This window comes from Branchiostoma floridae, unplaced genomic scaffold (genome assembly GCF_000003815.2).
Source record: "Branchiostoma floridae strain S238N-H82 unplaced genomic scaffold, Bfl_VNyyK Sc7u5tJ_1439, whole genome shotgun sequence".
Lineage (NCBI taxonomy): Eukaryota > Metazoa > Chordata > Leptocardii > Amphioxiformes > Branchiostomatidae > Branchiostoma > Branchiostoma floridae.
This window is the reverse complement of record NW_023365716.1, coordinates 482,019-507,433: the sequence shown is the minus strand read 5'-3', so window position 1 is coordinate 507,433 and position 25,415 is coordinate 482,019. Positions and strand designations below refer to the sequence as shown.

General features: G+C 41.6%; 4 protein-coding genes across 4 annotated transcripts in view; 2 read left to right on the top strand and 2 right to left on the bottom strand.

Moving 5' to 3' along the window:
• Positions 1-25,415, bottom strand: part of LOC118407668 (tropomyosin-1-like) — a 1,169,601-nt gene that overhangs the window by 663,260 nt on the left and 480,926 nt on the right. The gene's annotated exons all lie outside the window — the stretch shown is intronic.
• LOC118407610 (zinc finger protein 25-like) overlaps positions 1-25,415 on the top strand; it is an 865,280-nt gene that overhangs the window by 390,589 nt on the left and 449,276 nt on the right. The gene's annotated exons all lie outside the window — the stretch shown is intronic.
• Positions 1-25,415, top strand: part of LOC118407627 (zinc finger protein 525-like) — a 976,997-nt gene that overhangs the window by 511,239 nt on the left and 440,343 nt on the right. The window lies entirely within an intron of this gene.
• The window catches only part of LOC118407690, a 38,856-nt gene that overhangs the window by 1,129 nt on the left and 12,312 nt on the right, over positions 1-25,415 (bottom strand). Inside the window, exons 5-6 of the mRNA XM_035808207.1 lie at positions 536-683; positions 4-16 (exon numbers count right to left, since the gene is read on the bottom strand). Coding sequence (XP_035664100.1) covers positions 4-16; positions 536-683 — 161 coding nt within the window. The remainder of the gene's footprint in view (positions 1-3; positions 17-535; positions 684-25,415) is intronic.

Genomic DNA, 25,415 nt, shown 5'->3' with positions numbered 1-25,415 from the left:
TACCGTAGATCACTGTCTACAGACAACACGGTATGGGAAAGAAGAAAGGGTCTCACACATTTATGTGGCAGACATATATCAAGGGTTGCGTAATTGTAATATAACCAGCTACTGCTGGACCGCGGGCGTGTTATGCTGACTGTGTGGTCATTCTGGCTATAAAGATACATATACGGAAGCTGGCGCCAAACACGCCGGTGTGTTTAATGAATGCTGACGGGAAGCTATGCAGATACGAATACAGGAAGGACTTATGGAGTGTTTGAAGCGACTATAGACAAAAGCAAGCCTTCAAGGCACCTACATGTATTAAACTGCGGTCATGTGTCAGTGACCTTGTGGGTCATTCAAACTGAGTAAACCCGAGAACTCGGTGTGTGAGTTTTTCTGGTGTCTTTACCTGCCAAAGCCTTTAGTACCTGCCAAAGTCAATGAACTTGCCAGTTGCTATCCTCTTTGAGGTTCCGCACTTAAACTTTTTTCTTCCAGGAGGGGGGAACGGTAGATAACAATGGCAAAGGTCTGCAGTACCTACCTGTCCCGCAGCGCGTCGCATGGTGCAGAGCCCGACGCAGCTCGTGATGGACACCGCGAACCCGAGCATGATCTCAATCACGGCCAGGACGATGTTGGCGGCGTGCAGACCGATGGCGGACGCGCTGCAGTCGTAGGTCTTGAAGTTCCTGGGAGGAGGTGATCTCAATTTTGAAAATATATTTTTCGATTCCCTGCACAAGGGGAGGTTTTCACAAATAGCAATAAATGCCTGTTAATGGCTGCTTTTGGCATTCGATGCTCGAGACAACGACCATTACACTTTTAGCATCGTTGAAGAGATTCATTAGTCAGTATGTGAACCGTTAATAGAATTTTCATCAAGCAGTGACGTATTTTAAAAGGTGAACATACGTACCTCCAAATTTTCGATGGCTATCAGTCCATCTTGTTCACGGAGTGACCTAGTTCTCACGAGATGATGGCTGGGAGCTGCCCAAGTTCTGCTTACCCCTACTCCACAAGGAGGCGGGGTGAGGGGCAGAAGATCAACGCAAGTCTCGACCTAGTTAGCACAACTCTTGCGAGAACCAGGTCACTACGTGAACAAGATGGACTGATAGCCATCGAAAATTTGGAGGTACGTGTGTTTAAGTTCATGTCACTAGTTGATGACAATTCTATTAACCAGATTTTTACCAGTAATTATCGCTATTGTTAGGGCAACCATTTCTGGATGTGCATGTCTAACTTATCTGGGACACAATCGCATAATAGCTTTAATGACGCCACAAAAAGGGGAACTTACGAACAGCGACATATGCATTCATGAAATCTGTACTGGTGCATTGTGTCACCTGAAGCAAGCATTTTCAAAAATTCCTATACAAAGTAACGACGATACGCGATCTATACATATATATATATTCATAATCACCAAGAGACAATAAGCTCCTTCACGGTTTAAAACTGCGCAGATGAAGCCGCTGAGACATATATGACCCGAACAACTTACGGGCATTCGCCTTTGACCTTTTTACCCAGAATTGCCAGTTAACTCTGTGAACGAGCTCATAAAGTGCTTTAAACATATGTTTAATACTGCCTTAAAAGCAGGTGTAGCTTCGACCTAAGTGTACTTTCTTGGTAAAACAAATAAAGTGAAAATTGAATTCACGTAAATGCCCCTTTACAAATCAAGAATTTAGCTCGGCCGAGTTGTCAGCGAGCTCTAAATTACGAGGAGGCATGACCCTGATGCCGACGAAGAAACTCTGCCATTTGTTCGTAGGCATCAGGGTCATATCTCCTCGTAATTTACAGCTCGCTGACAACTTGGCCGAGCTAAAGTCTTGATTCGTAAAGGGGGCTTTACCACAAATCTGGGTCTTCATATGCGGTCGGGTTGTTTTCGTGGCGTATCTGCGCGGCCTTGTATGAAGCCCAGTCGTACTGACTACAGCCGCCCACGTAGTGGTTCAGCACGATCCCTAACGCAGCGATGGCGATACAGCACACACACGCCAGTATCACGAATATCGCTACCACCATGAACGCTACGATCTGTGGAGGAGAGGGGGGGGGGTCAGAATACAAGACTTTGACTTTGACTGCATTGTATTTTATCAGTGTTCCAATATATCTTTAAAAAGCGAAAAGAAAGAACGTGCATTGAAAGACACACACACAAACACACGCACGCACACTCACACAGGCACGCACACACACACACACACACACGCACACACACACTCACACACACACACACACACACACACACACACACACACACACATATACACACATGCAAACACACTGACACACAGTCACAGGCAAGAAATGATAGTTTAAGTTGCTTACCAGGCACTTATTTGTTGGTTTATTTGCGCTGAAAATACCCAGAATACCTGTCGTAAGTACCTGTAAGGACATCAAGATAGTCAACGGGATTTATGTGAAGTGGCGAAAATAAAGTTTATGTCAATTATCTACTTTTTATTTACTAGTATTCAAAGTGGAAAATGCAACGGTTCATTTCACATACCTATAGGCAGCACAAGCTGATTACATAGGTCTACAAATAACATAACATAACAATTAAACAAGACAATTTCACATAAGACGGTGTAATCAGTTTCAATCATTGAAAGGTCAAAGTGCTATAGATTAAAGTTAAAGGTCATATGTTAAAAGTTAGGGAGGGTAAGCGTTAAAGGTAAGGGAATGTCAGACCTATCAACCGTCTCCTCCAGACAAGAGCATTGATGGAATGTCCAAATGTTTTCACTTACTTATGTTCTTAGGGGGCAAAGTTGAAAGGTCAAGGTTACGCGTTAAGGGTAGTAGGGGCCCTAGGGGGTGTCAAACCTACCAACAGCTCGCTATGGACTTCATATGATAAAATGTCCTAAGGTTCTCACTTCTGCATGTTTCTCACTTCTCGATGTTTTGGTTATAAACTTGAAAGGTAGAGGTCTAAGGTTAAAGGTTGATAGGAAGAGCCGAACCAACCAACCAGCAGCCCGCTCCAGACAGGTGCGCTGACGAAATGCCCCAGAGCTCCAACGCCTCGGGCGGAGAAGTTGATGTCTGCAGCGACCCCTAGCGTGACACTGAGGGAGCCCAGGACCACCATAGCCCACCCCAGTCCGCGGACAGCCTTGGGTTCGTACGCCATGTCTTCTGCACTCTAAACAAACAAACAAACAAACAAACAAATTACACGTCAATAGCAAAAACAATATGGTGATGAGAGTACTGCTTATTCCACGGACAGGTCTGTTTCTATACGCCATGTCTTTTGCACTCTAAACAAACAAACAAACAAACAAACAAATCACACGTTAATAGCAAAACAGTAGAGAGGCTCAGGCTATATATATGTTAAAGCCTATGCACTCTCTCGCTTTCTCAAAGCGCGCGCTGATGTCATCCGATCCATACTTACTTGCCGTGGCCTTACTGAATATTGATTTTCACAGAGGTTAATGAACCTGGGCCTCAAGCGTATTAAAAGCTAGACCTGATGTGAGATTGAACCACGTAACCTCCCCGATCCAGCAGTGACAGTAGTATGAGGGCCTGCATGGGGGTCTCCCACAACGCTTTACGCTGAATTCAGAAGATCCCTCTACGTATTACGCAAAAATCAAGGAAGGCAATTGCTCAAAATTTGGTTGCCTCGCTACGAATTGCGTGAATAAGACGGCTTTTCCTACAAATTACAGGAAAATAGGCCGCCTACGCCTTACGGAAAAGACCATGCAGAACCTCTAGTATTTAATGTATTCGCTTGCCTATTGATAGCAAAGTAGAAAAATAAGGTCTCACGCCTGGGCCTATAATCAACCTTGACCCCGTCTTTGCCAACCCTATTCACATACCGATATCATTTAAAAGCCCAATGGCATCCAGAGATTCTGAAATTACGTGTACAGATATTCGGAAACACAGACACACACCGACATATTCACATGTGCACAACAAACACACACGCACACACCACCAACAATGCCTCCAGTTTTCAAGAGGGTAAAAAGCAACAAATCTAATCATTCCTAAATCTGCGCTTCTTGGAATCCCGAGACTGAATCATAACTGCCAACAGAGATGGATCTGTGCCATGGTGGAGACCAATCTTCAAGCAGATGTTGGGTTGGGATATAGTGCATTGTAGTAAGTAGCCGTAAGCATTCCATGCCACTACTATCATAACCCTCCCCCATCTGCTTGGAGAATGAGAAATTCCGACCACTACAATCCTTACCCAACATCTGCTCGGAGAATAGGCGGAGGCTGCATGGAGTAAGAAACCCTCACTCCGGCCCCTATCACTGGTAGCAGCACACGCATCCGGTGTGTATCCCATTTCCTTTGCACGTTTTTGTAGCCAACAGTTATTAGCAAGACGATAATCTTTAGTTATTACATATACATACCACTTACCCACTAACGATTGTTCCCCACGGATCCAACGTAAATAGTCCGTAAACAAACCGTACACTCGACGCGCTGACAGAACGTTGACCTCTGAAGGGTTGTTGTTGTTTCAAACGGAAGTAGACGTCATTTCCGGGCGAGAGGTACGGGCTGTTTTTGGCTGGGGTTCAAGTTTGTCATTAGCTTTGTCCTCGGGTAACCTCTGGGAGCGACCACCGGAGTGGGGATTTCTTACAGCCTCCGCATATACTTACTTATTCACATTTTGATACTATATTTTATGTACTACTGCTTTATGGGGGCCCCAAAGCCCTTTTCCGTAGAGCGTAATCGGCGGTTTTAATTCTACGTACTACGTAGCGGGACCGTTCGAATTCAACGTAGAGCGTAATCGGTGCATTTTGCGTCGAGCGATATTGGCCCCTTTAATTTAACGTATTACGTAGAAGCTAACCGGATTTTACCGTAAAACGTAATTCATATTAATTTTTCGTCAAGCGTAATCAAAGTTTCATTAAACTAATAGTCTACCGGCAAATTTTACCCGCGAAAATGCTGGAAATTGCGTTTCAAAGGGTCCAGATTTCAAAATTTCGCCGGACATTCCTTGCTATGGCTCAACACTTCGGAACTGGACATGGTGAAAATATGTTGCGGGAGCGTCGTCCCCCAACTAGTAGAAATCTTTTTACCGACCTTAGCTTAGTTAACAAGCAAAATTTGCCCCTTAAATGCAGGAAATGGCATTTCAGAGGGTCGAGATTTCAATTTTTCTCCGGGCGCCGGGCGGCCCTTGCCAAGGCTTGCGACGGCATGGGCCTCCGGCGCTCACGACTCTCCGGCGCTCGTCGCCCTCAAAGACGTTTCTCTGACATAAATGTCATTACATTGAGCATATGCCTGCCAGCAAAATTTGCCCCTCAAAATGCAGGAAATGATGTTTCAGAGGGAAAAAATCTCCAAATTTTCCCGTACCTACCTTGCGACAGTTCGACTGTTCGTGCTTTCGGCACTCGAAATCTGAAAATGATGTTTGGGGGCGTTGCCAAGCTTAAAGCTAAAACCATGTGAATTTGTAATTGGATGCTATGTAACTTAGCTTAGTCTGTGAGCAAAATTTGCCCTTCAAAATGCATAAAATGGCGTTTCAGAGGGTCAGGATTTCACAATATTCCCGGGGGAGAATGCCCCCGGATGGCCTAGGATTGTCGCGCCTCCGCTTTCGGTGCTACAAGTGCTGAAAATTACGTCACATGAGAAATTTGCTGTCGCCGCCTTTGGCCAGCAAGACGTCTTTAGAAGTTAAGTTTTAATCTTATTGATGGAATTATCAGTTTTGTTTAGATCTCATCTTCACATGTTCTGCCGTCGGCGGAGTTCAGCCAAAAGACAATAAAAATTTGCATAATGCATTATGAAATTTCGTAATTTAGCGTAGAGCGTAATAAAGTGTCCATAATTTAGCGTATTACGTAGCCGGCCCTCCCGAATTTAGCGTAGAGCGTTGTCGGTACCCCCCCTTGGGGGCCCTCCTTTATTCCAAGTAAATGTTCTACTGTATAATTTACGCATGTTCGATGACAGCCAACATCAGTATTGCGTATTGAGATGCCCTCTGTATTGCTTTGTTCCAATTTCAATAAAATAACTGTAAATGTAAATTTAAGGCGGATCTTTTGGAACTTTTAACTTTTGAATCTTGGCGTTGGTTACAACACTGTAGTCACGGACAGAATGGCTGTCTACTACACAATACATGCCATACCCGGTTACCTACATTGTAAATATGATACGAAATAGTTATCGTAGTATTTACATGTAAGAGGCAAACACATGATTCGCTGTAGTGAAGAGGGTAATCAAGCATCATCATCAGCATTATCATAAGTAATCAATATATGGCATTAATCGTGAACTTGTCAAGAACCACCCAACTCTTGCTGTTATGGAAATACGCATAACAAAATGAAATTTCATCAATGTTCCTGCTCAATGTCACGTAATGCCAGTTATGTTTTTTTCTGAGACGGGACGATGGCTATGGTATTTCTTACCAGACCCTCTGTGTACCAACCCTCCCTCGATGAATACCGCACGTTCCCTTGCTTTCATCAGAACCGTCAGTGTACCAACCCTCCCTCGATAAATACTGCACGTTCCCTTGCTATGCAACGGATTCAAACAAGCCTGAAGGCAGTCGTTGTTACTTAGCTTGGACAGTTTAAACACACAGGTGGCAGGCAAACACCTAAGTGACGGGTAAACACACACTCAGGTAACTCAAGCATATCGCCAGGCATGCCATGACTAAGTCGTTGACTCCAGCTCCCTGTTGGTAGACTTCCAAATAGGTGCCACATTATCAGACATACTTATAAACAATGTAAAACCTAATCAGTTATAATGACATTTTCAAGTTGCGAACATTTATTGTAGATACAATAAATAAGAACCTGCCACATGTGCGATGTGAGCGGATCAAACCAATCCGGCCAAAATGGGGTAGGGAATTTCCCGAGCATCCTCGTAACCCCTGCTTCGCCTATTGAGTCAGTGAAGTCAAGCTTGCCTAAGCTTGATGTTTCTGACTTAGGGAGAAGAGATGCTGCTACAGTTATCGCTATGGGCCGCTCTTCATCACCATGATGGTAACATCAGGCCCTACGAATCTGATTTTAAAAAAGACACTTTGATACAAAGTTGACAGAACTGAGTTGAAAGTTTCAACTTGAGTACAAGGTTGGTTTCCCAAAATTTGAAAGTTGTTGTTGAATATCAGGACCATCTGGATCATTCTGCAGGGTTTAATAGTGTTTCTTTGAAAACCAGTAGAGAAAAATATTTGAGTTTTTGACCAGTATTTTATGCTAATCTGTCCCTGCCTTTGTTTCCAGCATGTAGACAGTCTGAGATTTTTATTAGTTTATGTATTTATGGGTGTTCATTCAGCCCTCCAGCTGGTGGGATAGTCACAATAGGGAGTACTCCCTCAGTGCGTAATGCCCTGGGTTCACCGGATTCATTACTTGAACTTGTTAAATATTATATTATATTCTTTAATGTGAAACATTTATAACTAATTAATAACTTCTTATGTGTCAATACAATGTTAAGACTGTTAAACTAACAGACTATAGTAAATATCATGGTGTTACACACTGAATGATTGTTACCCAAACTATTGGGGAAAGGGCAACACTGTTACAAAATGTGATCAGAAATAGCTCCATTACCTGCAGGGAAAGTACGCGCCTTAGTTTCCAACGTGTGACGTCATCATCACGAGAACAAAAACACGTTTGTGGCATGTGACATTGATCAATATAACCACACGAACCTAAAGGGCTACATTCGGTACCGTCAGGGGAGAGGAGCTAGATACTCAATGACTTGAGGGAAAAATGCGTGTCAAGTGCCATTTCCAAGGCACAGGTCCTATTCATTCATTCGTCCGTTCGTTCATTCATTCATTCATCCATTCATTCATTCATTCATTTATTCATTCATTAACTCACTCACTCACTTATTCATTCATTCTTTCATTCATCTTCCTTAGGATCTGCAATTTCATGACACAAACAAGTCTGAGAGCGTCAGGGTAACACGGAGCTAAGAGGCTGCACTGTCATGGCGGGAACTTGAGAAGGCTCTTTCCAGCTCATTGCTTACTTAACTAACTTAATCCTCTTTATCCCTGGTGAGACATAAGGCCAGGCGTATATCTCTATATAAGGTCCGGCGCCATTTTGCTACCTGGCGGTGACACGTCCTCACCAGGTGTAACGACGGTCTTTCCGAGTTTTCTCTCTCCTAAACGTGCTTATTTAACAGTACCTGCCTCTACCAGACCGGTAACAGTTAGTGTACATTTTGGGTAGTTGTTGTAGGACTAATAGGATGTAAAGTTTGTCCTGCCCTGCCCATGGTAACTTCCCAGTTCGATCGATCAGTAGGGACATTCCGCTGCCATTTTAGTCGGGACTTTCCGCATGTGACGTCAGCGGACCTGGATTTAGTTGGGTACAAGGAAGGACGGAGTTGTGACGCCTGTTCTCACTGGACATTCGGCAGTGAACGATACCCCTATGGCTTAAAGGACATCAGTGACTTACCCTTGATCCCTACGACTATACTATACCTACAGGTACGTCGCAGCTATTTGGTACTTTTCACAAGACAGGTGGATACATATCTAACGGTTTAGACATGTAAGTAGCCATCAAAAATACATAAATTAGAATTGTATCACACTGGTTGAATGGATAGATAAATAAACAAATAAATAAAGTGTTGTTGTAGGGCTAATGTTAGGATTTGACTATAGAGATTATTGACTGAAGAAGGCTTTTAGTTATAATTGTTACCTCCGTGAAATGTCATGGAGGTTATATTTTCAGTAGCGTTTGTCTGTCTGTGTACAAGATAACTCAGGAATGGCTAGATGGATTGGTTTCATACTTGGTGTGTTGGTGGGATGTGATGGAAGCCGGAAGTGATTAGATTTTCGGCGCCCTAGCAATTTTCCTTGTTACTGTAGCGCAACTTCTGGCTTTGCTATCTTGTGCTCTGAAGAAGTTATGGTCACAGATTTTGAGTATTAGATAGCTCTTGTGGTCAGAAATAAATGACATACGTTTGGGCCCCCTAGCGACTAGTTTTGGGATAGCAGGGGCATTTTTGTCAAAAACTTATGAAGTGGATAACTCTAGAAGGCTCTCATAACTCAAGTCAAGGTAGCAGAACACAATATTTATCCGCGAACCCCGGGGTCTATGACGCGGGTACATAAAGTAGTACGTATAAACTTGTTGAAGGAGAGGTAAAGAGCCTTATTTGAGGGAGATATAACCTGTGCTGCGTGGTCACAGAAGGTGTCGACTCTGAGACTGCATGCTTTGGATTGTGAAAGTTTTCTATTTCGTGTATAAATGCGCCCCATTACGCAACTGCACTTCTAGTGTGTGCCGGCTGCAGTTCTGTGACCTCCGCAGAGGGGCATTTCAAAGTGGGCGTGAGAAGGCGATGCGTCGGCAGGATTTTTCATTTTATATTTTGTGGCTTGTACCCTGAACTCGAACATATCCGTTTTTGGTATTTCAAACGTGCACCCTACTATATTTTTTCCGCGTCGAAGCCAGTCACATTGAGGCCCTTAACTATAGAAATCCCGGGCCCCATAGGCCGAAAACTGTGTTCTGTTACCTTAATATTCAAGCGCCATTTTTTGCACATGTCAACACCATGTGAGACGACGGCCTTTCTGAACAGTACTTTTTCTCATGAACGTGTTTTTTTTTAGTTTATTTCCCTACGCTACGCTATTTGGGCTAGTATCAGTAATTTTCTTTCTTTAGAAGGTGCCACTACTACTTTTGAAGTACTTGGCCTCCCCTCTCAACAAGTTTAACCCCCCCCCCCCGGTCTAAATTCGGACGGGGCTCTCAAAAGTAGAAATCAGCGGAACTGGATTCGGTCTTGCACAATATTAACGGACCGGCGGAACAGAGGTCTATTGTCCCTAAGCTAGTGCTCTTTGCCGCACACACGCAAGCAGTATAGCTTGTACGCAGTGGGGTGACTCGAGTGGCCTTGGGGAGTCTCAGGTAGCTGCCTCAGAGTTCATGTCAAGAACTCTGTTGTTAACAACTTAAATATTACATTATATTCCGACGTTATTGTAAAGCAATGATTACCTCAGGTTTCCGATGTCTTAATGCGATGTTAAGACAGACAACAGTAAATATCATGATGCTACACACAGAATGATTGTAACCCCAACTATTGGGAAATGGCAAAACTGTGACAAAATGTGATCAGAAATAGCTCCATTACCTGTTGGGAAAGTACGTGCCTTAGTTTCCAATGTGTGACGTCATCATCACGAGACACAAGCAGGCACGTTTGTGGCGTGATGCCAAGTGACATTGATAAATAACCACACTACACTAGGATATTACATTCAATACGGTCCGGATAGTTTTTCATTCATTCATTCATTCATTCACTCACTCACTCATACATTCATTCATCCATTTATTAATTCATTCATCTTCCTTAGGATCTGCAATTTTAGGACAAAAAAGTCTGAGAGCGTCAGGGTAACAGGTGAAAGTTCATGACGGTAACATAAGAAGGCTCTTTCCAGCTCATTGCTTACTTTACTTACTTAATCCTCTTTATCCCTGGTGAAACATAAGGCCATGCGTATATCTCTATAGAAGGCCAGGCGCCATTTTGCTACCTGGCGGTGACACGTCCTCACCAGGTGAGACGACGGTCTTTCCGACCACAGGTTTCTCTCTCCTAAACGTGCTGATTTTACAGTAGCTGCCTCTGCCAGGATGGTAACAGTAAGTGTACATTTTGGGTAGTTGTTGTGGGACTTTAACACTTATAAGATGTAAAGTTTGTCCTGCCCTGCCCATGGTTGCTTCCCAGTTCGATCAGTAGGGACATTCCGCTGCCATTTTGGTCGGGACATTCCGAAGGTGACTGGATTTAGTTGGGTACAAGAAAGGACGGAGTTGTGACGCCTGTTCTCACAGGACATTCGGCAGTGGACGATGTCCCTATGGCTTAAAGGACATCAGTGACTTACCCTTGATCCCTACGACTATACTATGGCTACAGGTACGTCGCAGCTATTTGGTACTTTTCACAAGACAGGAGGATACATATCTAACTGTTTAGACATGTGAGTAGCCATCAAAAATACCAAAATTAGAATTGTATCACCCTGGTTGAATAGATAGATTAACAAACCAATAAATAAAGTGTTGTTGTAGGGCTAATGTCAGGATTTGACTATAGAGATTATTGACTGAAGAAGGCTTTTAGTTATAATTGTTACCTCCATGAAATGTCATGGAGGTTATATTTTCAGTAGCGTTTGTCTTTGTACAAGATAACTCAAGAACGGCTGGATGGATTGGTTTCATACTTGGTGTGTTGGTGGGGTGTGATGAAAGCCGGAAGATTTTGCTCTATTGTGCTCTGAAGAAGCTATGGTCACGAATTTTGAGTATGAGATAGCTCTTGTGGTCAGAAATAAATGACATAAGTTTGAGCCCCCTAGCGACTAGTTTTGGGATAGCAGGGGCATTTTTGTCAAAAACTTATGAAGTGACTGCATGGTTTGGATTGTGAAATTTTCTCTTTCGTTTATAAATGCGCCCCATTACGCAACTGCAGTTCTAGTGTGTAGTTCTGTGACCTCCGCAGAGGGGCATTTCAAAGAGGGCGTGAGAAGGCGATGCGTCGGCAGGATTTTTCATTTTATATTTTGTGGTTTGTACCCTGAACTCAAACATATCCGTTTTTGGTATTTCAAACGTGCACCCTACTATATTTTTTCCGCGTCGAAGCCAGTCACCTTGAGGCCCTTAACTATAGAAATCCCCATAGGCCGAAAACTGTGTTCTGCTACCTCAATAGTCAAGCGCCATTTTTTGCACATGTCAACACCATGTGAGACGACGGCCTTTCTGAACAGTATTTTTTCTCATGAACGTGTTTTTTTACAGTTTATTTCCCTACGCTACGCTATTTGGGCTAGTATCAGTAATTTTCTTTCTTTAGAAGGTGCCAGTACTACTTTTGAAGTACTTGGCCTCCCCTCTCAACAAGTTTAAAACCCCCCGGTCTAATTTCGGACGGGGCTCTCAAGAGTAGAAATCAGCGGAACTGGATTCGGTCTTGCAAAATATTAAAGGACCGGCGGAACAGAGGTCTATTGTCCCTAAGCTAGTGCTCTTTGCCGCACACACGCACGCAGTATAGCTTGTACGCAGTGGGGTGACTCGAGTGGCCTTGGGCATTCTCAGGTAGCAGCCTCAGAGTTCATTTCAAGAACTCTGTTTTAAACAACTTAAAAATTACATTATATTCCGACGATATTGTAAAGCAATGATTACCTCAGGTTTCCGATGTCTTAATGCGAAGTTAAGACTGTTAAACAGTCTAACAGACAACAGTAAATATCATGATGTTACACACATAATGATTGTAACCCCAACTATTGGGAAATGGCAAAACTGTGACAAAATGAGATCAGAAATAGCCCCATTACCTGTTAGGAAAGTACATGCCTTAGTTTCCAATGTGTGACGTCATCATCACGAGACACAAGCAGACACATTTGTGGCGTGATGCCAAGTGACATAATGTAGTACCCTAGCTATAGGGTACTACATTCGGTACTGTCGAGATAGTTTCCATTTATTCACTCACTCATTCACTCACTCACTCACACATTCATTCATTCATTCATCTTCCTTAGGATCTGCAATTTCAGGACAAAGAAGTATCAGAGCGTCAGGGTAACACGAAGCTATGAAGCTGCACTGTCACAGGTGAAAGTTCATGACGGTAACATAAGAAGGCTCTTTCCAGCTCATTGCTTACTTTACTTACTTAATCCTCTTTATCCCTGGTGAGACATAAGGCCATGCGCATATCTCTATATAAGGTCCGGCGCCATTTTGCTAAATGGTGGTGACACGTCCTCACCAGGTGAGACGACGGTCTTTCCGACCACGGTTTTCTCTCCCCTAAACCTGCTTATTTTAAAGTCCCTTACCATACAAAGATGGTAGCAGTAATTGTACATTTTGGGTAGTTGTTGTGGGACTTATAAGATGTAAAGTTTGTCCTGCCCTGCCCATGGTAACTTCCCAGTTCGATCAGTAGGGACATTCCGCTGCCATTTTGGTCGGGACTTTCCACAGGTGACGTCAGCGGACCTGGATTTAGTTGGGTACAAGGAAGGACGGAGTTGTGACGCCTGTTCTCACTGGACATTCGGCAGTGAACGATGTCCCTGTGGCTTAAAGGGCATCAGTGACTTACCCTTGATCCCTACGACTATACTATACCTACAGGTACGTCGCAGCTATTTGGTACTTTTTACAAGACATGATGATACATATCTAACCGTTTAGACATGTAAGTAGCCATCAAAAATACCCAAATTAGAATTGTATCACCCTGGTTGAATAGATAGATAGATAAACAAATAAATAAAGTATCGTTGTAGGGCCAATGTCAGGATTCGATTATAGAGATTTGGACTTAAGAAGGCTATTAGTTGTAATTATTGTTACCTCCATGAAATGTCATGGAGGTTATATTTTCAGTAGCGTTTGTCTGTCTGTGTACAAGATAACTCAAGAATGGCTAAATGGATTGGTTTCAAACTTGGTGTGTTGGTGGGGTGTGATAAAAGCCGGACGTAATTGGATTTTCGGCCTCCTAGCAACTTTCCTTGTTACTGCAGCGCAACTTCTGGTTTTGCTATCTTGTGCTCTGAAGAAGTTATGGTCACGAATTTTGAGTATTAGATAGCTCTTGTGGTCAGGAATAAATGACATACGTTTGGGCCCCTAGCGACTAGTTTTGGGATAGCAGGGGCATTTTGTCAAAAAATTATGAAGTGCATAACTCAAGAAGGAAACAACGAATTTTCATGATTTTTGGTATGTAGGTACCTTAGACAATGTTATAGGAAATAAAATGATAATCATGCAAAATAGGGGTACATGTGCATAATTAATGAGACTAATTTATCATAGCAGTTTTTTCAATGTATCTCTTGTCCCGGACATGAAATGGTCATGACATCTGGGTTGTAGATAGCATTCAGTGTCATGACATAGTGGAGCAAGTTTCAGCCACCTAACATGTAATTCTAGAACTTTAGGGGTGTTTTTGTCAAGACATTCCAAAGAGGCTAACTGCAGAAAGGAAAGACAGATTGGCATCAGTTTTAGCATACAGGTAGCTTACTAGACAAAGATGTAAAGAATGAATGATTATTGACATACATGTTATTCAAACTGGACTTAATTGAATAATCAATTAGGATCTTTTTACAACAATTGTTATCCAACGGTTTGTGTGTTGAGTGTTTGCACCTATATCGCTATGTTCCGTTTGCTACATGTTTATGAGGTTTGACACGTCGCCTGTAGTCAGTAGTAAAAATGATGCACGTTGCTTTTTTTTCGCCGTATCTGTTGTTATAATCGATGCAATAATATCAGAAATCACCCCTATATCTGCGATATTATGGAAAAGGCATCAGGGTTTCACTGTTTGTTAATCAGCTTATCTCCAAGCAGATAGTAAGGTTATTATTTGTTTCCCCTGTTATAGCCTTGAATAGATGTCTTTTCTTTCTGGAACAGTTAAATCGTAGAGCAACTGTTTGGGGGAACCCGGACAATTTTGAATATGATAATTAATTGTATTTATGTAATTGTGCGTTTGGGGACATGGTGTGTTATATTTTGTTTGTGCTGTTAGATGTTTCGTGCTCCGCCTTGCGTTGCGATGAAGTTGTGTTGGTATGTACTTGGTTTTATTATATATCTATTATATGGATGTGTTTGGTAATCCCTTATATGAACAGTTGACGTCGCATGGCAACCGTTTAGGGTATCTGTAGCAGTTGAGTCCTCAGAGCAACTGTTTGCGGTATCCCGGCAGATAGTGAGGTTATTTTTTGCCAGTGTTAGCCTTGAACAGATGTCTTTTCTTTCTGAAACAGTTGGCATCGTAGAGCAACTGTTTGCGGTACCCCGGACAATTTTGAATATGATAATTTACTTTGTTTTCATCCACTTGTGCCTTTGGGGACCTGGTGTGTTATACGTCGTTTGTGCTTTTAGATGTCTCGTGCTCCGCGTGGCGTTACGCTGATGTTGTGTTGGTATGTACTTCGTTATATATATGGCATTAACTTGTCCCCGTAGCCGACATGTAGGTATTGGTTGATGGACATTTTGTGTCTTATTGCTTGTGTTGAAGATGTGTTTGTATTTCTTGTATTGCATTATTGTATTTCTTGTATCTTATATTATGACAAAGCATCATGACAGTTGCGATTTTACCTGGTACGTATTACATAATGTCTGTGCTGGAAAATCAATTAATAAAGAAATACAAGTGATCATCAACAAACATAAAATCTACAAAAACACTGAATATTTCATGGAGGTATGAGGTCGCCGAACTCTAGTTTCCATATGAGACTACCGGATCCGAACAGGCGAGAGGGGACTCCTCAATTCTGTCACAAGCAAATCTACAGTCAAACCTGTCTAAGAAGACCGCTCATCCGACCTATGTGATACAATTCTATAAAGCAAATCTACAGTCAAACCTGCCCAACAAGACCACTCGGCCGAACTATACTACATTTGTATATGGTATATATAGAAAACAGGTGGTTACTATGATTGGTTCTTGGCCAGTCTTGATACATGATTCTTAAGTCTTGAAAGATATTAAAGGGATCACAAATATGTGGCCACATTGGCCAGGTGACCCTTATGTAGGTATAGTCACTTGTACATATTTGATGATCTCCAAGCAGAGGTGGGGGCGCTGGGTAACGTTAGTTCTGATTTTTACCGGATCGCTTCCGTGCCATGTCTTTCACAGTCCTATTCCACAGTACCTCCTCTCCAAGCAGAGGTTGGTGGTACCTTTTTCTTTCATTAATTTTTTTTCGACCGGACTTCCCACCAACCGGACCATGTCGCAACCAAGAAATCGGGATTTTGGCTTTGATGGTCGGGAGGGCGTAATTCACACCTACGCGACAAGGGAAGTTGCTATACGTGGAAGTGGAGTTTGGTAGGGTAGCACTTAGCTGTTAATCGGCTTTGAGCGGCTCCGTTCCCCAGCACATGTTGGTGGGAAGACTGGTCGAAAAAAATTGATAAAAGAAGAAAAAGGTCACGATTTTTCCCACCAACCTCTGCTTGGAGAGTATACAAACCGACTGTAAATCATCACAGTCAGGTTAATTTGTCGCTTATGTGATACGCGCTTTGATATTTACATAGTGTACTTGTGTTCTCCAGCGGTGTGACCAAATCCAGTGGCTGGGACTCCTGTTATAAAGTTATTAATGGCCAAGCCCATCTTATACTTAGCGCCTTTCTCAAGGGCTCAACATCAAGTCCTGCCAGGGATCCAAACTGAGTACCACCAGGGTCAGAGTCAACGACCCTAACAACAAGGACATCTGTCTATTTTGTTCATCCATTCCTCCATCCATCCATCCATCCATCCATCCATCCATCCATCCATCCATCCATCCATCCATCCATCCATCCATCCATCCATCCATCCATCCATCCATCCATCCATCCATCCATCCATCCATCCATCCATTCATTTATTATATTCATTTAGGGCCACCCTTTGTAGGTTCTGTAATTTCAGCAGTAACAAACACCTCTGAGCGCGTCAGGGGTAACCTTTACCTGAAAGGCTTCGCGGTCTCAGGTAAACATTCATGGCGGTAGCTTAAGAAGGTCCTATTCAGCTCCTTGGGTGACTCCATAATATATTCTCACTCACGTTGCCTCGGTGGAGGATTAACCCTATCTAGACCAGGCTTTTTTGGGATCAGGAGGACCAGGGGGGGGGGGGCTCTTTTAACCCCCCCCCTTCGTAATTTCAAAACGGCTTGGGTTACGATCACCAAATTTAGAGGGGATGATGTACTAGTAAAGTTTTACATTTTCTGTAGTTTTGGTATCATTATGACGTAATATGACGTAATTATGACGTCATAATGGCATATTTTGGGCTAAAATCGTCAAAATATGAAATTTCCGCTATACTAAGATGTATTGAACTAAATGATGACTCTAAAGCTTATCTTATTGGTGTCTAAGTCTGCCTAGTCTTTTGTTGCCAATGACGACGACACTTACGTCTATATGACGTCAGAAAATGACGTCATTTGTCCGCCATCTTGGATCGACAAGCTTGAATTTTCTAAAATACGACTTTTTCCACATATAACCCCAAAACTCAATAGAAATTGACTAAAAATGATCAAGTGATTCTGTTTTGTAAGAAAATAAAAGATTTTGACGGTATTTGAGTGAAAATTACATGTATTTATCGTTGAAAATGACGTCCGCCATCTTGGATTTTGACCCATGACGTCATCAAATCTGCATAAATTATGAATACTTAATTAGAAATGTAACTTAAAATTGCACAGGATGTTAATGATATCAATAACCCCCCCCCCCTGGTCTGGATAGGGTTAAGGACTGGCGTGAGAAGACCGAGGCACCGTGGATATCCGAGATTCCATGCTTTTCCTTAGATAGGCGTGGGTGGGGGGGTGGCTAAAAAAATCTGACTGAACTCCTTTCCCATGCCCCCTTATAATTTCCATCTAACAGTGTCCTCTTAAGCAGATAAGGTGAAATTTCCCCGAAACTTGATCTCATGTGTTGTGCTCTGTTGTTCCGATATATAACACAGAAAAGACATCTACAGTTGAACTGACTCCAGTCGGGACTTTCCGCAGGTGACGTCAGCAGCGGACCTGGATTTAGTTGGGTACAACAAGGAAGGGCGAAGTTGTGACGCCTGTTTTCACTAGAGGTTCGGTTGTGACTATGTCCCTGTGGCTTATAAGTGACTCCAGTGACTTGATTCCAACGACTATACTATAGCTACAGGTGCGTTGTAACTATTTTTTACTTATTGCAGGACAGGAGGATACATATCTAAATGTTAAGACATGTTAGTAGACATAAAAGGTACCTAAATCATCACCATCACTAGCGTGTACATCTACGAGGGATAATGCTAAAAAATGTGCATATTATCAAATTATGCACTCGTTCGGCCAACATAAAACTTAAGTGTGTACGTGTAACAATTACGTATTGTATCATTTTAGATCTTTTTAACAATATGTACATGTATGTATGTATAGTACGACCATAACGTGCCATTACAGGAAACAGGTGACGATAGTGATATTCAGACTGTGTCATTTTTGGGTAAATGGAATTAGCCTATTATTTAAGTCCTCTCATTTTAGCGGGTAAAACACATATAGACGCATTTAATTAGTGGCTAAAGTTTTGTTTTATATCAAAGTATCTCATTTTATTTATGTTTATTATATTTTCTGTATGTTTCATGTTGCAATTAGCCCTCGGGCAAGAACTTGCAAATAAACTTCTATATCGGCACTGGCATCTGCAAGGTTACATCACAAAAGAGGTTCATTTAGTGGTTCATTGATCTTTTTATGCTCGTAACTCGTGTCAGACAGGCGACCATGGACCCACAGGACTTTCTCCGGGCTGCCGCGGATGGGGATGTAGAGAAAGTCCGGAGGGGGCTGGAGGCAGGACTGGACGTCAATACAAGGGATACAGAGACTTGGGTGAGTACCACCGAGATACACGTAGAGGCTCTCTCAACAACAACACCTAATCTTCGTGAATATTTCCATGTAGCGTTAACTTTTATAAATCCGCCAGATTGAAAAAAAAATGGTGTATCTAAAGACATGTCATCATCATCATCCGGGCGTGCTGGTTGCAAGGATGGACATGACTCTCCTCCTCCATCCTTCCCTATCCTCCATAGCCTTGGGCAGATCTTCAGCCGAGCACTGAGCCAGAATCATCACAAATTTGATGTACATATCTTTAGCTTGGTCTACCTCTGCTTGCATCCTCCCTATGAAGGATAGGGAAGGATGGAGGAGGAGAGTGCAAAGTGTCCATCCGTGCAAAGCGATCCTCGTCGATTTGACGGACGAACAACACTATATGATATAGTATCAACCCAGTCTGGATAGGGTTAAAACTGTGTAATGATAAACAGCATTGTTGAACTTGACTAAATAATCCATATGGTGGGCCTCTAAACTTTATTGTGTGTTATTTCTGACAAGATTTTGCTTTACGTGGTCTTAAACGATTCTGCTGCAATTGAGGTTTGTGATTGACTCACAAAACCGAGTCGAGACATACACTTTTTATCACTCCTTTGTGCTGACTACCCCTTTAACTGTTGTGTCACAGTACGGAGACACAGGTCTGCATAAAGCGTGTGAAGGAGGTCATTACAATGTTGTGGAGTTGCGCATCAAGAACGGAGCTGATGTCAATGTGAATGACAATGTAAGAACGTGAACTAACAACAAAGTGTAGTTTTCTGGTTATTGACCCGGCCCGAACTAATAACGGAGACGTAACGCCTTTGCTCTAGATCTAAACTAAACTAACTATCGATAACAACGTGTAAACTGATTAAAGGTTAATGACCCACCCGAAGTGGTTAGTCTGGTGACACAGCGTCTTCGCTCCCTGGGTGGTTATAGATCACCGAGCAGGTGTTAGGTCAATGCAAACGTCGTGTTCGAAACGGGTCATTGACATTATGATTAACGTTATTGTTTATGTAGCTAAATTCAAGAAGACACAAAAAGTGAGCTGAGGCAAGGCACGTCTTTAGATAGAAACTTCATCTTAAGAATATTTTAAATCTAAAGTAGAACCCCTTGTTATACTAATAACCGAATCCTTCGCCTTCATTGCTTCAAGTCTGCATTATTGACCCATTATTGATGCACGGCTTTCGTCTTCATTAACCATGATTATGGCGTTATGACTGTATAACCAAGGACTGATATAACGTCATTGGTATAACCGACAGGCATTGTGGTTTGTGATGAGACATTTCTTGTTGGCACTGCTTTAATTGTTGTGTTACAAAGCGAAGACACAATTCTGCATGAAGCGTAAAGGGGAGGTCGTTACAATTCTTAACAACCAAGAATATAACGTTATGACTGTATAAGTTATTCAAATTGTGGTTTCCTAATAAATCATTGTATATCCATCAGGGTTATGACATTCTGGCTGTATGAACTATAAAAATGAGGGCTTGTGGTTGGTCCTAAAAGTCTGATATTACAAGGTATCCGCTTATGATCAGACCTTCGATTTAAGCATTGCTTCAACTGTTGTGTCACAGTTAGGAGACACAGGTCTGCATGAAGCGTGTAGAAGGGGACATGACAAGGTTCTGGAGCTGCTCATTAAGAACGGAGCTGGTGTCAATGTGACTAACAAGGTAAGAACGTAAACTAACGGCATATAACAAAACTGCAGATTGATTAAATTAATGAAAGGTTAATGACCCGCCTGAAGCGATAACGGTGTCAAAACGCCTTCGCTCCCTGGGTGCTTATGGATCACTGAGCAGGTGTTAGGTCACTGCAAACGTCAAGTCAAAAAACGGATCATTGATGTCAAAATTATTTGTATAGCTAATTAAAAGAGACGAAATGAAGTGAGCTATAAAAATAGAAACGTCATCTTAAGATCATTTTCATTTCATTGTAAATGATTTGAACATGCATTTTGATAAAGTAGACCCTCCTGTTATGTTATGATAATAACCAAATCATTCGCCTTCATTGATCATAGTCTAAATTACTGACCCATTATTGATTGATACATGGCCTCCGTCTTAATTAACCATGCTTATGGCGTTATGACTGTATAACCGATAGACATTTTGGTTTGTGATCGATCCACATAACCTGATCATGTGATATTACAAGGTATCCGCTCATGATCAGAAATTTCTTGTTTACAATGCTTGAACTGTTGTGTTACAAAGCGAAGACACAATTCTGCATGAAGCTTGTAGGGGAGGTCATTACAATTATTAACATACATATGGCCTCCTTCGGTCAATATTGACCATGGTAAAATCCTAATTGATATCAGCCCTACAGCGTCGACTGTGGCTAAACATTCCTATACGAGAATGACAGTCCCTGCCACACAGGGCACATCTGTAAGCTGACTCAGGTCTGTTGCAGAGTTCTTTTCGCAGGGTCCGCTTTTCTTCAGGCATGCGCATCAGTCTGGTTTCTCAATTATTAACAACAAAATATATACCGTTATGACTGTATAACTTATTTAAATTGTGGTTTCGTAATCAATCAGTGTATATCCATTAGGGTTATGGCATTCTGGCTGTATGAACTATAAAAATGAGTGTTTGTGGTTGGTCCAAAAAGTCTGATATTAAAAGACATCCGCTTATGACAATAACTTTGATTTAAGCATTGTTTTAACTGTTGTGTTACAGGACGTATACACAGGTCTGCATTACGCGTGTGGAGGAGGTCATGACAAGGTTGTGGAGCTGCTCATCAAGAACGGAGCTGATCTCAATGTGACTAACGTGGTAAGAACGTAAACTAACGGCCTATAACAAAACTACAGATTAATTAATTTGATTAAAGGTTAATGACCCGCCTGGAGCAGTTAAGGTGTCAGACCACCTTCGCTCCCTGGGTGGTTATAGATCACTGAGCAGGTGTTAGATCACTGCAAACGTCGAGTCAAAAACGGGTTATTGACGTTATTGTTTATAGCTATTCAAGAAGACACAGTCACGTATTTAGATAAAGATAGAACTTTCGTCTTACGAATATTTTCGTTTCGATGCAAATGATTTGAACGTGCATTTTAATAAAGTGGACCCTCCTGTTATGTTATGATAATAACCGAATCCTTCGCCTTCATTGATTCAAGTCTGCATTATTGACCCATTATTGATTAATACACGGCCTTCGTCTTCATTAACCATGCTTATGACGTTATGAATGTATAACCGACAGACATTGTGGTTTGTGATCGATCCACACAGCCTGACCATGTGATATTACAAGGTATCTGCTCATGATCAGACATTTCTTGTTGACTATGCTTTAACTGTTGTGTTACAAAGCGAAGACATAATTCTGCTTGAAGCGTGTATGGCTGGCCACTAAAATTCTTAACAACCAAGCATATACCGGTATGACTGTGTAACTTATCTAAATTGTGGTTTCGTGATAAATCATTGTATATCCATCAGGGTTATGACATTCTGGCTGCATGAACTATAAAAATTAGGGTTTGTGGTTGGCTCAAAAGGTCTGATATTACAAGATATCCGCTTATGACCAGACCTTTGATTTAGCCACTGCTTGAACTGTTGTGTTACAGAATGGAGACACAGGTCTGCATAGAGCGTGTTGGGGAGGTCATTACAAGGTTGTGGAGCTGCTCATCAAGAACGGAGCTGTCGTCATTATGCCTAGCAAGGTAAGAACGTAAACTAACGGCCTATAACAAAACTGCAGATTAATTAAATTAATGAAAGGTTAATGACCCGTCTGAAGCGGTTACGGTGTCAAAACGCCTTCGCTCCCTGGGTGATTATAGATCACTGAGCAGGTGTTAGGTCACTGCAAATGGGTTATTTGCGTTATTGTTTATATAGCTTATTCAAGAAGACACAATGAAGTGAGCTGAGGCAAGACACGTCGTTAACTATGGAAAGAAACTTCATCTTACGAACGTTTTCATTCCACTGTAAACAATTTAAAAAACTGCATTTTTATATAGTAGGACAACATGTTATGATGATAACGGAACCCTTCGCCTTTAGTGATTTAAGACCGCATTATTGGCCCCTTATTGAAACACGGCATCCGTCTTCATTAACCATGCGTATGGCGTTATGACTGTACAACCGACAGCCATTGTGGATAGTGATCGACCCACACAACCTGATCATGTGATATTACAAGGTATCCGCTCATGATCAAAAATTTCTTGTTGACAACGCTTTAACTGTTGTTACAAGCGAAGACACAATTCTGCATGAAGCGTAAAAGTGAGGTCATTACAATTTTTAACAACTAAGCATATATCGTTATGACTGTAACACTGTTATACATTGTTGTTTCGTAATCAATCATTGTATACCCATCAGGGTTATGACATTCTGAATGTATTAACTATAAAAATGATGGTTTGAGGGTGGTCCAAAAGTCTGATATTACAAGGTATCCGCGTCTCCTATGACCAGACCTTTAACTGTTGTGTTACAGAATGGAGACACGGGTCTGCATAGAGCGTGTGAACGTGGTCATGATAAGGTTGTGGAGCTGCTCATCAAGAACGGAGCTGATCCTAATGTGACTAACGAGGTAAGAACGTAAACTAACGGCCTATAACAAAACTGAAGATTAATTAGATTAATTAAAGGTTAATGACCCGCCTGAAGTGGTTACAGTGTCAAAACGCCTTCGCTCCCCGGGTATAATAGATCACTGAGCAGGTGTTAGGTCACTGCAAACGTCAAGTCAAAAACGGGTCATTGACGTTATTGTTTATATAGCTAATTGTAGAAGACACAAAAAGTGAGCCGAGGCAAGGCAAAATGAAGTGAGCTGAGGCAAGGCACGTCATTAGATAAAGAAACTTCATCTTGATAATATTTTCATTTCATTGTAAATGATTTAAACCTACATTTTAATAAAGTAGACCCTTGTTATGATAATAACCGAATCCTTCGCCTTCATTGATTCAAGTCCACATTATTGCCCCGATATTGATTGATACACGGCCTCCGTCTTCATTAACTATGCATATGGTGTTATGACTGTATAACTCATTTAAATTGTGGTTTCGTAATCAATTTATTGTATACCCATCAGGGTTATGATATATTGGCTGTATGAACTATAAATATCAGCGTTTGTGGTTGGTGCAAAATCTCTGATATTAAAAGGTATACGCTCATGACCAGACCTTTGATTTAAGCATTGCTTTAACTGTTATGTTATGTTACAGTTCGGAAGTACAGGTCTGCATTACGCGTGTGTAGGAGGTCATGACAACTGCAGATTAATTAGATTAATTAAATGTTAATGTCCCACCTGAAGCGGTTACGGTGTCAAAACGGCTTCGCCCCCTGGGTGGTTATAGATTACTGAGCAGGTGTTAGGTCACTGCAAACGTCAAGTCAAAAACGGGTCATTGACGTTATTGTTTATATAGCTAATTCAAGAAAACACAAAAAGTGAACTGAGGCAACCACGTCTTTGGGAAAAGAAACTTCATCTTGATGATATTTTCATTTCATTGTAAATGATTTAAACGTTCATTTTAATAAATGCTCCTGTTATGTTATGATAACCGAATCCTTCATCTTCATTGATTCAATTCTGCATTATTGACCCATTATTGATGAATGCACTGCCTTCGTCTTCATCAATCATGCTTATGGCGTTATGACTGTATAACCGACAGACATTGTGGTTTGTGATCGATCCACACAACCTGATCATGTGATATTACAAGGTATTTGCTCATCATCAGACATTTCTTGTTGACAATGCTTTAACTGTTGTGTTACAAAGCGAAGACACAATTCTGCATGAAGTATGTAGGGGAGGTCATTACAATTCTTAACAACCAAGCATATAACGTCATGACTGTATAACTTATTTAAATTGAGGTTTCGTAATTAATCATTGTATACCCATCACACTGCAAACGTCAAGTCAAAAACGAGTCATTGACGTTATTGTTTATAAAGCTAATTCAAGAAGACACAAAAAGTGAGCTGAGGCCAGTCTTTAGATAAAGATAGAAATTTCACCTTATGAATATTTCTAATTCATTACAAATGATTTAAACGTGCATTTTGATAAATTAGAAGCCCCTGTTATGCTATGATCATAACCGAACCCTTCGTCTTCATTACTTCAAGTCTGCATCATTGACCCCTTATTGATATACGGCGTTCGTCTTTATTAACCATGATTATGGCGTTATGACTGTACAACCAATAGAAATGTTTGTGATCGATCCACACAGCCTGACCATGTGATATTCCAAATATCCGCTCATGATCAGGTCATTGTTGACAACTGGGGTGCTATAAAAAGAAGAAACATTTCTGTATTAAGCGTGTAGAGGAGGTCAGTGCAATTCTTCATAACCATGAATATAACGTTATGGCTCTATAACTAATAGCATTTTTTTGCTCATGATCAGACCTTTGTTGTGACCATTGCTTTAACCGTCGATCGTGTTACAGGACGGAGACACGGGTCTGCATGAAGCGTGTAGAAGAGGTCATGAAAAGGTTGTGGAGCTGCTTATCAAGAACAGAGCTGATCTTTATGTGACTAACAAGGTAAGACCCTGATGTGTTAGCAGTTCGCCTTGATATTTATCAGAGCAAGTTTGCCATCATGGCTTTAGATCATTCCAGGCAGCGCAGATGTCATCCCAAGGGTAAGGGATGGGATAGAATTGTTACAAATATGTCTAAATGGAGGCGTA